This window comes from Astatotilapia calliptera, chromosome 15 (genome assembly GCF_964374335.1).
Source record: "Astatotilapia calliptera chromosome 15, fAstCal68.1, whole genome shotgun sequence".
NCBI classification, from domain to species: Eukaryota; Metazoa; Chordata; class Actinopteri; order Cichliformes; family Cichlidae; genus Astatotilapia; species Astatotilapia calliptera.
The window spans coordinates 7,831,328-7,847,581 of NC_137436.1; the positions used below are offsets into that span (position 1 = coordinate 7,831,328).

Here is a 16,254-nt window from a genome sequence, read left to right on the forward strand (position 1 = left end):
GCATGTAATTCATTGATGTAACCAGGTGGATGATGGGATTAAAATATTATATAAAGGTCTGTTTATGACTCTATGAGCATATGCTCTAAACACTTTTAGTAAGCGAGAAGCTGCAAATAAAAGGAAAAAGAGAGGAAAAAGAGTTGTGTGTGTGTGTGTGTGGGTGGATTGGTGGTTGCGAGAAGCTGTGTGTGATCGAAAGCACATGCGAGAAAAATGGCGGTCAGCCGCGGGTCAACACAGGATGTGACCTGACACTGAAAGTGTAACATTGTAATCATACATCATTCAAAGGTTCCTGCTGCCGCGGCTGCATTGAGCTACAAAACCTTATTTCTGCAAAACGCAGTGGATGGTACAAATTCAACTCCACCAGCTGCTTTCAGTCTTCAGTCAGCCAGTAGATGTTTAGGGTTGATACCTGGAAGAGAAATTGGATACATTCATTCAAAATTTTTGGCTGTTTATCTTGACACGTGTTCTTTTCAGGGATAAAAAAAAAAAACAGGATCACAGTTTAAAAGGAAACTTAGTTTCTCTTGATTCTATCCCCACATGTGTGTTTACACGTTCTCCTCCCCTTTTCTTCTTCCTCCAGGAGACGGCTTCCTCCTGCGATGAAGAGCTCCTTTCCTTGCTCCTAGATGCTGGGCTCCTGGTAGGCTGCGTCTCCTCAGCCCTGTACCCCCTGCTAAGCTCCCACATGCTGTCGCACCAGCAGGAGGGCGGTTGGGATGTGGAGAAAGCCGCCGCTGAGCTGATGGCGGCGGGCCACGGGCCTGAGGCAGGTTCCCTGTTGCTGGCTCACCGCGGAACCCACTCGGCCCAGTTCACCTTCAACTCCGCCTTGGCTGTTCTCGAGAAGTGGCTGTGAAAGGAGACGGGGAGACAGTTTGGACCGCAGCCACAGAGCGCTGTCGTAACCTAGCCTTAGGGAAAGAGTAGGAAGATGCTGAAAAAGGACTGCAATTAGATTGGAACGCGATCTGAAGAAGCAAAACTAAAAGCAGTCAATACCTCTACATTTAGTTCTCTAATCAGGTTTGAGGTTCATCAACAGAAGACATTTCAATAGCGCTGTCATCTGTGAAGGTATAAGAGAGGATACCTTTAATCCTGAAACATCTGCTCAATTAGAAAGACGATCTTTCACACACAGAAACAACCTCTGCTGTCACTCAGTCATGGATGAACGTTGAGACCGAGGCCTAATCACAGAATGCAACGGCTGCTCGGATTTATTTGTGTGTGCGCCGTGTCCTATTGTGTGATAAAGTAATTGAGCAGTGGGTAGCAGTGGGTGGATATTAGCCTATTGTTCCGTGACAGGTTTGCCTCTTTAACGTCCCATCGTTAAACACCCTGCCTCTGCTCCATTGTTTTCCCCCTAATAATGTCTAATTAATTCCTTCTAAACAAATTAGCCCCGCAGCTGCCCCCGTGCTGAGTGTACGGATGCTCAAATACTATATATGACACACACCAGTGAAGTTATGTAAAGCTTATAATGATGAGGAATAAACGTGCACGCACGTGTGTGTGTGTGTGTGTGTGTGCGTTGATGTTGTTAGGTTGCTTTGTTTCATTTGAATAAATAAAAGCGTAAAATGCGGCTCTATTTTGTCCCACCTTTTAGAACCGAAATAAAGAAAATTGATGAAAAAGAGCGATTGTATTATTTTCCTTTTTTATTGTATTGTGTTTCTTTATTCATGGTGGAAGAGTGCACAGATGGGTAACGTTTCTTATCAGTATTTTTAGTTCTCTTTTTAATTGAATGGGCTTTAAGATTGTATCCGCCTCATATAATGAATGCACTCAAAACATTTGCATCATAATTACAGCATTTTGAGGAGTGATTTGCAGGGCAAAGATTTAGAAAATGAAATCCAAACCCCTGGTTTATTTATTTATTTATTTTCTGTCAAAGCATTGGAAGTATGATTTTTATTTTTAGGCTGCCTTCCAAATTAAACCAAAAGAGCGGTGCTCGCTGCAGGTCCCCAGAGCAGCAAATGAACTTTCTCCCTCGCACAGAAAATCACTTTAATGAATACAGGGTTTGGATACTGATTGTTTCTCTTCATATGCATGTCCTTTTTGTCATGTATCATTGTGTTATGCCAGGACAAAAAAAACCCCACTGGGTCTACTTGGAAAATAATCAAATAGGAAAGTTGCAACATTGGAGTCAAAATGACATTATTCTAGTTGCATTGTTTGTTTGTTTGTTTTTATCTTCATAGATTTACAGTAGCGTGCACAAGTCTTGAGCCACCCCTCATTTCTTTATAATTTGCTAAAAGAAAAAGGAAATAGGTTCTGTCTTTTACAGAAATACTGAATACAGTGTATAAGGCAAAAAAATAGTTCATACAATAATACTAATATTCAGTTAAACCACCTTTATTCTTCAACACAGCCTGAACTCTGTTTTAGACAGGTTTTTTTGTCATTTCTTTAAGTAGACTTCAGAAATGGTTCTCCAGGCTTCTTAAAGGACATTGAAAGCTCTTCTTTGGATGTTTCTGCCTTTTGTTCCATTCTCTGTCTAGATGATCTAGATGATGTTGCACTGTCTTTCAATCGACGTGTGCATTTACTGCACTGGCAGTGTGTTTGGGATTCTTTTCATCCTTAAAAAAAATGAAACCAATGCCAAACAGATGCTTTCCAGATGGTATTATGTGGTGGATCAAAATCTGATTGCACTTTTCGTGCACGTTTTGGCAAGATCCCTAACACCACTGGTTAAAATACAGCTCCAAACCATGGCAGAGCCTCCACCATGTTTTACAGATGGCTCTAGCAACTCACCGTTGTAAATCTGGCTCCTTGCAAGCATACAGAAATGTCATTTAGCTCTCGATTTTTGTACAGTGCTTCATCGATAGGCAATTTCTTAGTTATTTTGCTTTTTTACCTATAAGTTTTTCATACTATAATGGAAACAGGACAGGACACCATTAAATGTACATGACTAAATATGCAGCATTCAGAAAGTTACATAAGCAAAATAAAACATTTGTATTGGAAAGCATTTAACGCATTGGAACTGTGTGACTTAATCGCAGTGGACTGTGACGACAAAAACAGAAGAGCACCCAAAAAAAAGCATTAAATCTCTAAAATCTCTGTTTGGTTTGCACCATGTTCTTCAGGATAAGAGGCTTATTGGGAGAAATTGTTTAATTGACTTCATATTTAAAACCCATCTTGACAGGGGCTTTAAAAACACTGTACTCATGCCTGCATCGTGCCTTAGCTAATTATCCAGATGTTGAAAACCAGCAGTGACTGCTCTTGATGGCTACCGTATGGAATTGTGGCTTCGGTGACTTCGAGATGCATTTTATATCTGTTCAGGCAGTAATAAGCCGATCATGTTTCCATATTTGCTCGTTAACTTTCTCCAGCTGTACTTAATCCTTTAATTTAATGAATAAACTTCACAATGATTTCTGCATAGCTTTTCTGTAAAGACTCTTCTTTTTCTGCTGCCTCCAAAGACTTAAAAGTTAATTACCTGAAATTCCCCCGTGGTTCAATAATAGTTTTTGTTTGCGATCCCCTTATCTTTCTGCTCCATGAGTGCACAGTGGTATTTACCCGCCTAACCCCTTCTGTTGTTTGCAAAATACTTTTAGGCTAGCGAAAAATAAGAATATATATGATTTCATATTGTGAAAGTAATTCACTTTGGCATGCAACATTTAAAGTAGCTGCCGGAGTAGAGCAGCTTGTATTTCTGACAGGTTAGAAATTGAATAAAGGTCTGTTGCTTGGAGGTATTTACCCTGACAGCAATACTGCTGTATATCAAGCCCATTCATAAGAGATGGGCCAGTTGCGGGTGGATGGTCTATATATCAAACAAAGGAGTTATGAATCTCCCACCTGTGGAGGAGAATATAGGAAATCCTTGTGTCAGTTACGTGTCTTGTGAAAATACCAGCAGACACAAAGTTATGAGGGTTTTTTTCTGTGTTTTTTTTAGGCTTGCTTTTAAGGAAATGTCAGCATTAGAGTATGAGATGAAATAATACTGTAGAGATTAATGGTTCGCACTTACAGCATTCCACTCCTACTTTTCTACTCCTACACACAGGTACTCATTCCTTTGCAAATTCTGTCAGCCTTACATATTGAATTCAATTGGTCTCAGACGGTAACTGACCCAGGTTTATTCATACCCTTGAGCTGCAGCAGCGGCCTGCTTTTGGTCCTGGCCAACGTGAAATCAGCTCTTTGTGCTCAACTAACACAATTACACGAAGCCCTGCTGTAATCAGCGTGGACTGTTAAATCCTGAGGTCATCGCGTTGATCAAATCAACACGATCTGAAGCAAACCTTTAGCTTTTAACAAAGTGTCGCCACTTGTGTGAGGTTTATATAAAATACACTGCACTGGGCGAACACAGCCATCAGTACTCACAACAAGAAGGTCAGAATACCGCATTTTTGTAAGGCACCACCCAAATGACACTTTGATGGATGGATGCACTCAAATGTCCTGCCTGTGGAACTCTGGACCGGTTCCATGACAAGGACAAAATCCTCATTGTTTCTCCTGAATCCAAGGACTAACAGGTAGTTCCCTGGCATCGGCTTTACCAGGGATACTGAGGAGTGTGATCCCTTTGTTAAAGAACACTTTCGTTAAAACGGGATCCACCACCTCAGCTGTCAATCCAGAGGTAACAACTTACAGAAGCTGGAACTCTGGACAAACCTCATCCACCCAACTTTACACTATGACGTTTATAGACATAGCTGCTGTCAAGGAGCGTCTGCGTTCCATGCTTGTGCGAGGTTAGTCATCACACTGTGCTACTCAAGATGTATTCAAACCAGCTAGGGTTAAACATGCTTGGACAGTGTACAGATGCAGTGTGATCGTTAAGGCTAATGAGCTGACAGATGATATCCCAGTGGGATTAAGCTGTGAAGACACGTTTCAGTTTTTTTTCCAGATTTTTTTTGATCAGTCAAGTTAAGTTATGCAGGAATGTGTCCCAAGTATATTTGTGTGTTTTCCCAGCTCCAGCTTTTAGTCTTCTTTCATTACGAGCGCTAACACCCTGTGAATCTATTTTAGAAATTAAAACCACCTTGTAAAACTGTCATTGTGCTGAAAAGCTGATGCCGATAACGCCACGCAAAAAATTAACCGGGCCCTGACAGTCTTAAAGCCCCCCTTTCAGCTCGCACCATCTCCCATAATTACCTGAATTATTATTTCACGTTTATTGACTTTCATCGCGGTTTAGCATTCAAGTCACACCTCTTTACTAACACGTATCTAATTCATATAGATTAGTGCTTAACATGCACTCAGAGATGTGCCACGAAAATGGGCACGTGTCTGTGTGCGAGATGTTCCTTTACTCATGACATTGAGTTTCACTGCTGATAGCCTGCTGTTACGTTAATGACTGGATCCATTTAGATTAATGGTGAAAAAGCCAAATGGTTTCAGTTACATCCAACTTGACTGGCTGTTTGTATGAACTCCTCACCTTTTTTTTTGGTAACATTGTTTGTCCCCAAGAAGTAAAAAAAAAAAACCCCTGTTTTTCACTCTGTTTGTACTTGTGATTGTGTAGACTGCAAGAAACCCTGGGAAATGATGTTAAGGTCTACCTCCCCCACTGCTGAGGTTTAGTAAACACAGTGCTGCAACCTGTCAAGTGTCAGCATCCTTTTTCTGTATCTGTCAGACAAAGCTCTTGGTGCAGGTGGTGCGAGCCATCATCGCAATCCATCCAGAAGGTGAGAGAGCGGGGCGGAGGAGAAAAAGGAATTTGTGTCCCCTCAGGGGGAAGCTGAATGAGCCTGGATCTTGCAAGCACTCTCTCCTGCTGAAGTGAGGGTATCTGTTTGAAACAAAAGAATTTAACTTGCATCTTCGAGCCCTTTGTAGAGACTGCAGTGTGAGAGAAGAGAAGCGCAAACATGAAAGGAGAGAAAGAGACTAAAAATATTGTATTCCAGGAAATCCCTCACAATCCCCCCTACCTTGACAACAGACTGAATCTTGGGAAATCATTCACCCTCCAAGGCTACGTTTGTTTCCTTTTGCTTTTTCTAGTTTTCATTCACACTGCCTTTGACCTGCAACCTTGCCCTCCACAGAGTGACTATTTGTCTATATTTGTAGTACACTAAAATACATGCATACAGACAAAACGCTTCTAGCAGATACTGTAGGTGCAAGACAGCTTTAAAAAAAGAAGTAAAGGCTGTAGTATTGACTATAAAGAATAAAAGAAAAGGTATGAAGTGGGAGGTCAAATAGGCAGGGGGGATGGGAAATGACCGAAGGTCAAAAATGACGACTGAAGAGAGAAAGAAGAGTAAGTAGGAGAAGGTCCTGCTGAAGATATTACTGCAAGATTCACAGCACATTGGCTTTAGTAAAACAGAATAGCAAAGATAAAAAAAACGAAATCTACATTATATAAATTTTTATATAACAGTAAAATGTGTTTCATACTCAAACATTAAATGACAGTACCGTGCAAAAGTCTTGAGCCATCAAAAGCAATGTGTTTATTTGTTAAGCCACTGATCTACAAATCATTCAAGGGTAAAAAAGTCCCCTAACTCAAGCGATGAACTGGTGTTGTGTAAGCACATCTTGACAAGCCCATTTTAAATTAATCTTTAGGTGCTTTGGTACTAGCAGCCTCTCACAAAAAATATGCAATTTGTTCCTGTTTCTCTTTTCTGAGTCTATAAAACATAACAGCTAAAACATAACAAAGTTTGAGAGGCATATAATTTGGTTTTTGCACCAACAAAGTGATTTTCAAAGAGATATTAGCCAAAAATGTGGCATATCTTGAAATGGTTTCCAGCGTGTCCTTAAAAGTTTTCAAATTATCATCCAAATATACAGATGAGGTCATCAGAGGTGCAACAGTGAGTGTCTGCAGACATCTGTGGATGACTTTAGTATTGCAGAACTTGTTAAAACTGATTAGTAAACAAAAGTATCTATTTATTTTGATGCCAGAAAACATGGCTTCGTTTTTCAGCATGACAGTTATCAATCATGGATTGGCCTCCCCAGAGCCCAACATTACCGAAGCAGTGTGGGATCATCTTGACAGAGAATGGAACAAAAGGCAGCCGACATCCAAAGAAGAGCTTTGAATGTCCTTCAAGAAGCCTGGAGAACTATTCCCGAAGTCTGCTTAAAAAAAATGACATGAAAGCTGTTCAGCGAGTTCTGACTGTGCTGAAAAATAAAGGTGGTCACACAAAATATTGACTTGTACGCTGTATTTCCAACTGTGTTTGCACATATTTAAATAAATCGCTGCATTGATTTCTCAGCAAAATATGGGATGTACTATACAGTTATCTATAAAAAGTGTCAATAACAAATACACAAAATAAGTAGTGCTGTCAGCGTTAATCTCGTTAAAATGACGTTAATGCCATAACCGCATTAACGCGGCAAATCTCCATTAGCGAGTTAACGTGGATCGCCCCACGCGCCTGTGCAGCCCCTCGCACAGGGCGATCCGCGCTAACTCGCTAACGGAGATTTGCCTCGTTAATGCGGTTATTACTGCATCTTACTGAGATTAACGCTGACAGCTCTAAAAATAAGTATTGTCATGTAGTGTGCTAGTTTTGGTACTAGCTATACCTTTAACTTGAAATATCAGCATATTCAGAAACTCCGTATTTAAGGAATCTTCAACTTTACTTGTAAAGCTTTTATTCAATGCTTCTCACCAAACCGTGTCATTGTCATGTTAGTGCAATTTTAAAAGAGTAAACCGCCAACAACATTATAGACCGAGATTTTTCCAGTGACTCAAAGATTTCCATGAGCAAAAACCTGGAGACAGGTGGAGAGAAACCTTTTAATGGTAAAAACACATTGGTACAACCAGACTCAGGAAGAGAAGCAAGAACAGAACAAGAACAGTTTTCCAACCAGGGAGAGCTGGGCACCATGCAGCAGCAATTAGCACTTAAATCAGTGGAGGCAGTTCAAAAACTTCTAGCACAGGTATTTATTTCCTGCTGGCTCACAACTGAACTCAAAAGTGGACATACCACAGGCTGACTAAAGCTTGGTTTATGTGCACACAAAAAACAACATAGCGACCATGTAAAGGCTCTACTTGCCATCAAAAAAAATCCACACGACACCTTCAAGTGTCCACGGACAGCGATGGAGTGTAAAATTTGTTGAGCTACTTTTCCACCGAGTGCCAACTTCTGTTTATCTGAACGCTTCAGTGCGGAGAAATGTTAAGCTGACTACTTCCAGGTTTGTCTCATTTTCAAGCAGCCACAAATAAGAAAACACTTGAACAAGCATTTCTGTGAAGGATGTTGTTTGGGGCAGCTGCTTGTGGGGCTGACTGTTAATGCTGACTCAAGTTAAGCCCCAAACACCCACCCGCCAAGCAGCCTTTATTTTATATACCCCAGTATGTCTTCCAGTATCTCTTTTCTTTTCTTTTTCATAAAAATCATTAGCTCATTTCACATTTTATGACAGCAACGGGTCTCAGAAAAGTTGGGACAGGATCATGTTTACCTTGTGTTGCATCGCCTTATCTTTTAACAGCATTCTGTTAATATCTGACAGCTTGGGAGATCCAAAATTACAAACCTGGTCTCCTCTATTATGAATGATGACATATTCAAAGTCTTCATAATTTTATGTTTAATGTTTTTTGTGTTTTTCTGAAATAGTTGTAAATCTCGACCTTGTGCATGTATCAGCACTACATGATTCCCTAATGTGTCTACCGCTTGGCTCTTTAGGGACAGAGGCTGGAAAGCTACTATCTTTAGCATTTCTGGAACTGGAGCTTTTAGAAAAAGTGGACGTCACCATTGGGACCTATTTTTTCACAGATTTCCAGTCGATTCTGTTCCTATTGTAATGTGTGAGCATTCTGTGTTGTATCGACATGCTGGAACTACTTTACACCTTTTAGATGTATTATAAGGTACATCGATATAAACTGCACCACGGAATTAAAATAGTTAATATTGTCAGAATGTTACCTAGTAGACAAGGTTCAAGAATTATTCTGGCTTTGTTTACTGAACTCCAATAACAGAGTGAACCATTTTTCATGTCTTCTGTTAATATCTGTGTAAAAAGAAACATGAGTGGTAATTATCTGAAGAAAAATATGTAATTACACTCTTCAGCTTGAACAGAAGTATCTTCAGCTTTACAGTTTCTGGGGTCGGTTCCTAATGATTATCATTAGTGGAAGTCATGTGAAGTGATGCTAGAACATGTTAAGGATTGGTTTGTGGTATAACTAGTTAAGTTTACCATATGAGCTCATGAAACATGCCAACAAAGAGAAGCATGTTCCAAAAAAATAAACTTTTTCTTAACAGTCATTTCAAAACAATTATTTTCGTGGTTTTACTGTTACTATTTAATTTCAGTGGCTCTCTACCTTGAAACAAATGTTGAACCTTGATGTCTCTCTGACTCAATAATGCTGTTACTTTTGACTCTGGGAGAGAGCTGTTAGAAATCCTCTTTTCGACTTATAAAACATCTTACTCGAATTTTAAAAAAGTGTAAAAAATGAGGCCGATCACTGCTCAATAGTCAGTTCAAGCAAATCGATGCAATGAGCTGATTTGCACTGGAGACCTTTGAATTTCTCGCGCACAGTTGGTAGAAAGGGTAACATTTAATTATAGATCAATACGATGCCAACGTAATTCTGCTGAAGCAGTTTTGTTCAGCTTCTGCAAAATGCTAATGTGAGAATAATGCAGGAAATAAAAGAGACCCTCGTCTGCATTGCAAAATCCCCTTAATGTGATAAGACAGGAGCAGCACTGGGTTATGATGACACTCCACAAATGTCTGTGCGGTCGAGTAAACTGTTTCGATAACACCTGTTTTACGCCACTGAGAGTAAGAAAGAAGTCAGTAATAGATTGTGTTTCACACATTGGCGTCAACACCCCATCCTCTTTTACACGTCTTCACATCCTCCAAGCTGTTACTAACCGCTTGCCGTATGTTTCCCAAACAGGCAGACTCATCAGCTGTTTAGCGGGAAGAAAGAGGGAGCTGGGAAGGAGGATGGGATAGAAGAGTGTGGGTGGAAATGCAAAAACTGGGGATCCAGAATGACTGGAAGACTGTTTGTGCATGGCAAGAAGCAAAGAGCGAGGAAGGTGAAGAGAGGGAAAGAGGATGTGAGTCAAGCTGATATGCCAAATCAAGCACGGGAGATTTCTCAGCCCTGCTGGAAAACTGTCGATTTTTTTTTAAACACATCACGTAGAGGCGGGTGGGAGTGAACGCAGGAAGAAATTGAGGGATGGAGCACTGGAATCAATATCTGGGTAATAGTTCATAATAAGGAGTAAAGGTTTCATCAGCAGTGTGTGTGTGTGCAGGCATGTATTTGGAAGCATGCGGCCACCTGTGTGTGCTTGCATGTGTATGCGTGTGCCGTTTAATGTCTCTTCTTCTGCAATCAGCGGTTCATTGACGTTGACCTCCTCAGCTGAATGAAGCAAATTACCTGCTTTGCCAGTGATTGTTAACTTCTCACCACTACATCACGAGTCAGAGTAGCCCCCCCAACCACACGCACGCACGCACCCTCTACCTAAAAACACGAGTCACTTCACATGAAGGTGAAGATAGAATTAAGAAGGCTTTTGATGTGTTCTGGAGTGTAGGCAGGAGGATTAGATTTACTGTTTTAGCATCCTAATTCTTTCAGGTTTGGATTTGTTGTGCAACTGAAGTTATGTAAATGCTTCAGTGTTTTTTTGGTTTGTTTTTGTTTCTTTTGTTAAAAACACTTTTAAATTACTCCCCCCTTTTTGGCCTCTTCTGAGTTGCTTAAAAAGAATTCATGAAGGACTTCTACGGTGACCCTGATGCCCTGCAACTGGAAAAAACCTAGAAAATAGTAGAAGAAAAATGCAAAAGCATACAAAACAAAACTGAAGTGCTTTTGGGGGAGACATTAACATGTGAATGACTGCACTGAGACACACTAAAAAGAAGCGGATGATTCATGAATGTTGTGAGGGGGAAAAACGGTGCAGGTAATGTGTGTTTTGATCGCATGACTCATATAATGCAGATGCATATTTGCTGTTTACTGTTAGCTTGTCACTTTCACACTGTCTTCACAAAACAATTCTGTTACATTTAGGGAGGTTTTTTAATGCTTTTGCAACATTTTCTTTTTCGTTTAGTTCAGTTGCAGTGCGTTTCACCTTTCAGGGCAACCGTAGACTCCATCCTGTGGTTGAGCGACAAAATCTCCAAAGCTCCAGCATGAGGACAACAATGAGTTTGAGCTGTTGACTTGGCCTCAAAATTCCCCAGATCTCGATCCAATCAAGCATTGCTGGGATGTGCAAGACAAATGATTTCAATTACCTGACAACTTACAAGACTTAAAAGATCTTTTACTAACATCTTGGTGTGAGATATCACAGCACATCTTTAGGGGTCTAGTGGAGACCTTGCAGGTATGTTTTGGCTGCAAAACAGGAGCAAACACAATATTATGCAGGTGACTATAATGATGCTTGACTAGTGCATGTCCTTCCATACTCTACTAGCTAAACACAGCTGTGTCTGTGAAGGTTCTCAGTCATCCAGGTCATCGTAGTCAAAGGAGCTTGGAAAGAAAAGCGTCTGGACGTCTTCAAGCAACTTAAAGAAGTCCAGACGCTTTTCTTTCCAAGCTCCTTTGACTAAACACAGCTGTCCAAACCTCCTCTCTTTGGAGCTTCCAGCATTTTTAGGGTTGACAATTAAGTTATCCTAAACCAGCAAAGAGACAGAGGGCATTACCAATCTGTGATGCACTCTACACATGTACACATGTACTTTCAAACTCGGGCTTCCTGACCCCAGACAGTAAAGGTGAAAGAACATCCACACATTTACAAGAATGAAGAAGAAGAATGATTATTTCAGGAACTTCTTATTGATAAACAAATTAAAATAGCATTCTTGAGGTTGTCCTTTTTTATCTAAAGGTGAGGCAAAACACTGTTCAGAGTGCATTCATAGTGCTGCCCATATATATTTGATCTTATTTTCTTTAACAAGTATGTTACCTTCGCAGGGGGACTTTGCTCCGAGCAAAACTTTTTTCAAACAATCCGACATAATGACAGAGAAACCAGCGACAACAGGAGCAACAAGTGTTTGGAGGGATTTAAGCTAAGGAAGAATGAGGCAATCAGTTACCATGGTGACGGGAAAGGAGTAGAAGGAGGAGTGAGGGGAGTGCAGAACAGTTTCATTTGGAGAGTGTCACTTACAGGCTTTGATGATGATAAGGACTGCTGCTGGGGTAAACAACATCGGAGCATTAGAATACTGACAGAATTGGGCACTCCAGAGGATCATGCTGCACTTTTCATGTCCTGGTTTTACTAATTTCTTCCTCCTTCTTACTCACCCTCTGAAAACAACCGGCTTTCCGGCTCAAAACCCCTCAACCCTTACAGTCCACAACAACACACCCAAGCATGTGCAGGCACTCGTCCGTCCGCCCTGGCTACCTGTTACGCTCTTCCCGCAGGTGTCTGATCGTCCTTGTGATGTAGAGCAAGGATGATCGTAACCATGGCAACACTCTGATGCAGGCTTCAATCGGTGTGCGGGGTGGGCATTTGATATATATGTATATATATATTTATTTACAGATGGAGTATATTTTGTTTGTGTCTGTTTGGCATTCTCTGTGTATAGGGGGAACAAAAAAGCCGGTCAAGTGTTTATCAGATGTTCTTTGAGGAGGGTGTGACGTCCTCCAGGGTTTGTTAATGCATCACGCCGTGAATGGGTGTCACACTCATCCAGGATGGATGTCATCAGGCATGCTCCAGCAAGCAATTCGCTCACTTTCACAGGCTGAAAGTGGGAGGGACTGGGGAGGGAGGGGAGATGAAAGGAGAGTGATGGACTAAAAAAACAAGAAGTGAGGCAACAGATAAAGAAAAAAAGGGGGTGTGCCGAAAGTTCAACGAAGAGGAAAAAAAGCAAAAATAAATTAAATAAATAAAAAAAATGATGAGATAACACTTGTGCTAAAACCAGAGTGGGAGGATAATCTAGAGCAAGACGAAGAGATATGATGAATATAAAAAAGGAGTATGGGAAGAGAGCAATTGATAGGGGTGTGTGTGTGTGTGTGTGTGTGTGAAATTCAGAGTGAGAGAAAGCGAGGCAAACGTGAGCAATGGAGTATGTTAAGCTGAAATCTTAACTAACAGAAGCCTTGGTGTCACACTGAGAGGAAGCACTGAAACCAGACATCAGGGCTTTAGGCTAATTAAGAAAAGAAAGAAACTATATAAGAGTGTGTGCATGTGTGTGTGTGTCCTCTCTGTGGGCTAGGTGTGTGTCCCTGTGTACCTGTCGATGTGGAGAGCTGGGTGTTTGTGTTTGTGCTTCGATAGGTGTTTGTGCTCTCTTTGTCTAACCTCACACACTCCCAAGAAGAATCCCGTTGCTCTCTCTCTTCTTTTCTATAATTACCTACTAACCGTATCTCACCCACATCTGCATCACATGTCAATCTGTTTTTCTCTTTGTTTATGTATTCCTATTCATGCGTGTGTGTGTGTGTTTTATCAGCTTAATTGCCAAAGATATACATCTGGCAGTGGAAATTAGCTTTGGAGATCAGGCAGCAACACAATTTTCACTCCTTGTTAGCTGGGTCATAGTGTTGATTGCTGTTCAATGTGACTCGGCTGCAGTGACTTTGTGGAAGCTGTAATCCATTTAATAACATGACATTCATGTTCATTTTGTTCAAATCATTTTACTCGATAACTTCATGTCTAGAATATGCTGAAAATAGATGTTTCAACAGCGAGGACACAACCAGGCTGTGCACACACCAGGCTTATGCTATCTTAACCGATAAAAAAACCAGACATGGGTCACATTGAACCAAAACGATTTGTCCAATAATAAATGGGACTCTTCACTGTCGTTACCTTTGTGATTATCACTCTTGGTAAAAAATGAGTTTGGTTTGTTTACCTGCACTGCATTGCTCACCTTTTCTTGTCCTGTTGATGTACAGAGATGAGATTTTTTGCTTTTTGTGAAATTTTACAAGGTAAGTGTTCATCCATCCACCCATCCAATTTTTTCTGCTTATCTAATTCAGGGCCGTGGATCAGGATCTGCAGTCAAAGGTCGAAGGAACAGACATATTTATTTCAACTTGTGCTTCAAGCTCATGCCATCTTCTTAAACTTTGCTGCTTTACCAGAAGCCCAAACAGATTCAGCTTTGTTGAAGTAACACAAAGACAACTGTGATGTCTGTAAACCAGAGAAGCCCATTAACCACAAGTCTTCGCAGTCTGACTGGACAGAGGCACCAAACAAGCACACTCATTTAAAGAATTTTTCTTTCAAGAGTCATTTCCAGTGGACCAGCTTCTACAGTTTTTAACATATACGTGATAACAATGTTTCACTCCTGTTCAAAAGCACAAATGCAAACTACTCACCCATCAGAACTTCCTCTTGCTTGCTCTCAGCAAAGTCAAGTCCTGCCAGTATACTTAACTCCTTCTCTTCACTCCTTCCTCCTTTGAGCGCTGCTTTTTTGCTTTGGGTTGCTAAACGTAATTTATAATGTCGCTACACCGACAAACTACTCTGTAAGATACTTGCTAAAGCACAAATTGTTGCATAGTTGAAGTAAACAATTTCATGCACTTTTTCCACAAATAGCAGAGAGCAAGGTCAGGAAGTACAAGCAATATATTTCCTAGCATGCCTATTACCTACTACTAAAAGGCACCTTTTTATGATCAGTGAAGGGTAACATTTAATTAATAAGGAAAAAAAATACTGTATAATGGATAAATAAATTAAAGGCAGCGCCACGACTTAAACATATAATGGATTTTTGTAGAATCTGTCCAAAGTTAACTAAGGGTAACAAATACATGCATGTCATGCAATGTAGAGGAGCCCATAGAGCAGGGGTGTCAAACTCAAATACACATCCATCCATCCATTTGCTTCTGCTTATCCTTTTCAGGGTTGCGGGGGGCACTGGAGCCTATCCCAGCTGTCATAGGGCGAAAGGCGGGGTACACCCTGGACAGGTCGCCAGTCTGTCGCAGGGCTAACACACAGGGACAGACAACCATTCACACTCACTCGCACATTCACACCTAGTGACAATTTGGATTATCCAATTAACCTATCCCCACAAGGTGCATGTCTTTGGACGGTGGGAGGAAGCCGGAGTACCTGGAGAGAACCCACGCAAACACGGGGAGAACATGATGGTGGAATTGAACTCAGGACCTTCTTGCTGTGAGGCAACAGTGCTAACCACCGTGCCACCGTGCTGCCCATTTTTTAAAACCAAGCTCCTGTGGGTGTAATATGTAGGTGGCCCAGTATTTTTGTCCATTTACTGTTTACAATAGAGGTAAATGATTAAGAAAAAAACTTCAGAAGGCTTATTGTTTATACTTGCAGAGACTTGGCTACACTTTTTGACTCATTTTGGTGGGTAATACCAGCAGATTGCTTCTTTCAGTAGTAGTTCAGTGTCCATCAGTGGCAGAGTCAGGGTCAGTGTACATTTAGTTTTTGTAGCTCTTTTGCTTCAGCTGTCACACTTATAGCTTGTTGTCTCCGTGGCCCCTGGAGAGTTTCTGGTCAATTTTGCGTATCTTCTCACCACTCACATCACTTCTTGAACACCTGTACTCATTCTGTCAGCATTTCTGTGGCTTGGTCATTGTGACCGCTTGGTTCTCTTGTCACTGATGTCAGTGCATGTAGTTCATCTTTCCTCCAAGTGACTAAGCATGTCTGTCTAGATCTTGTTGGTTCCAGATGTCTGAGCATGACTTGAGGCAGTTTACTTGTCAAAAGTGTCATTGTCACGACTGTGGTCATTTTCAGGAACTCCAGTCTCCTCTTACCATCCCTCTCTCACACAGATTTTCTTCAGCTCTTTCACATTTTTCCTCACTTGGAGAATCTTATAGATAATAGATGTATTGATTGTATTCTTTTTTTTTTTCTTTTTTTGCAAACTGATTTACAGCAAAGGTCATGCACACTGAGTCAGCAAAGGGTTTTATTGCAGCTCAGTCTGGTAGATTAGACCTCTGCTCAGATTGACAGGAAGAGGAGATATGCTGGGATTAATTGAGATCACCAAAATTTATCTACATATCTCAAAACGATAAAGGAGATAATTACA

General features: G+C 40.9%; 1 protein-coding gene across 1 annotated transcript in view; it reads left to right on the forward strand.

The window, feature by feature from the left end:
• Positions 1 to 1,666, forward strand: part of nbas (NBAS subunit of NRZ tethering complex) — a 179,142-nt gene extending 177,476 nt beyond the window's left edge. Inside the window, exon 53 of the mRNA XM_026142563.2 lies at positions 599 to 1,666. Coding sequence (XP_025998348.2) covers positions 599 to 874 — 276 coding nt within the window. The 3' untranslated portion in view covers positions 875 to 1,666. The remainder of the gene's footprint in view (positions 1 to 598) is intronic.
• Positions 1,667 to 16,254: the final 14,588 nt, after the last annotated feature.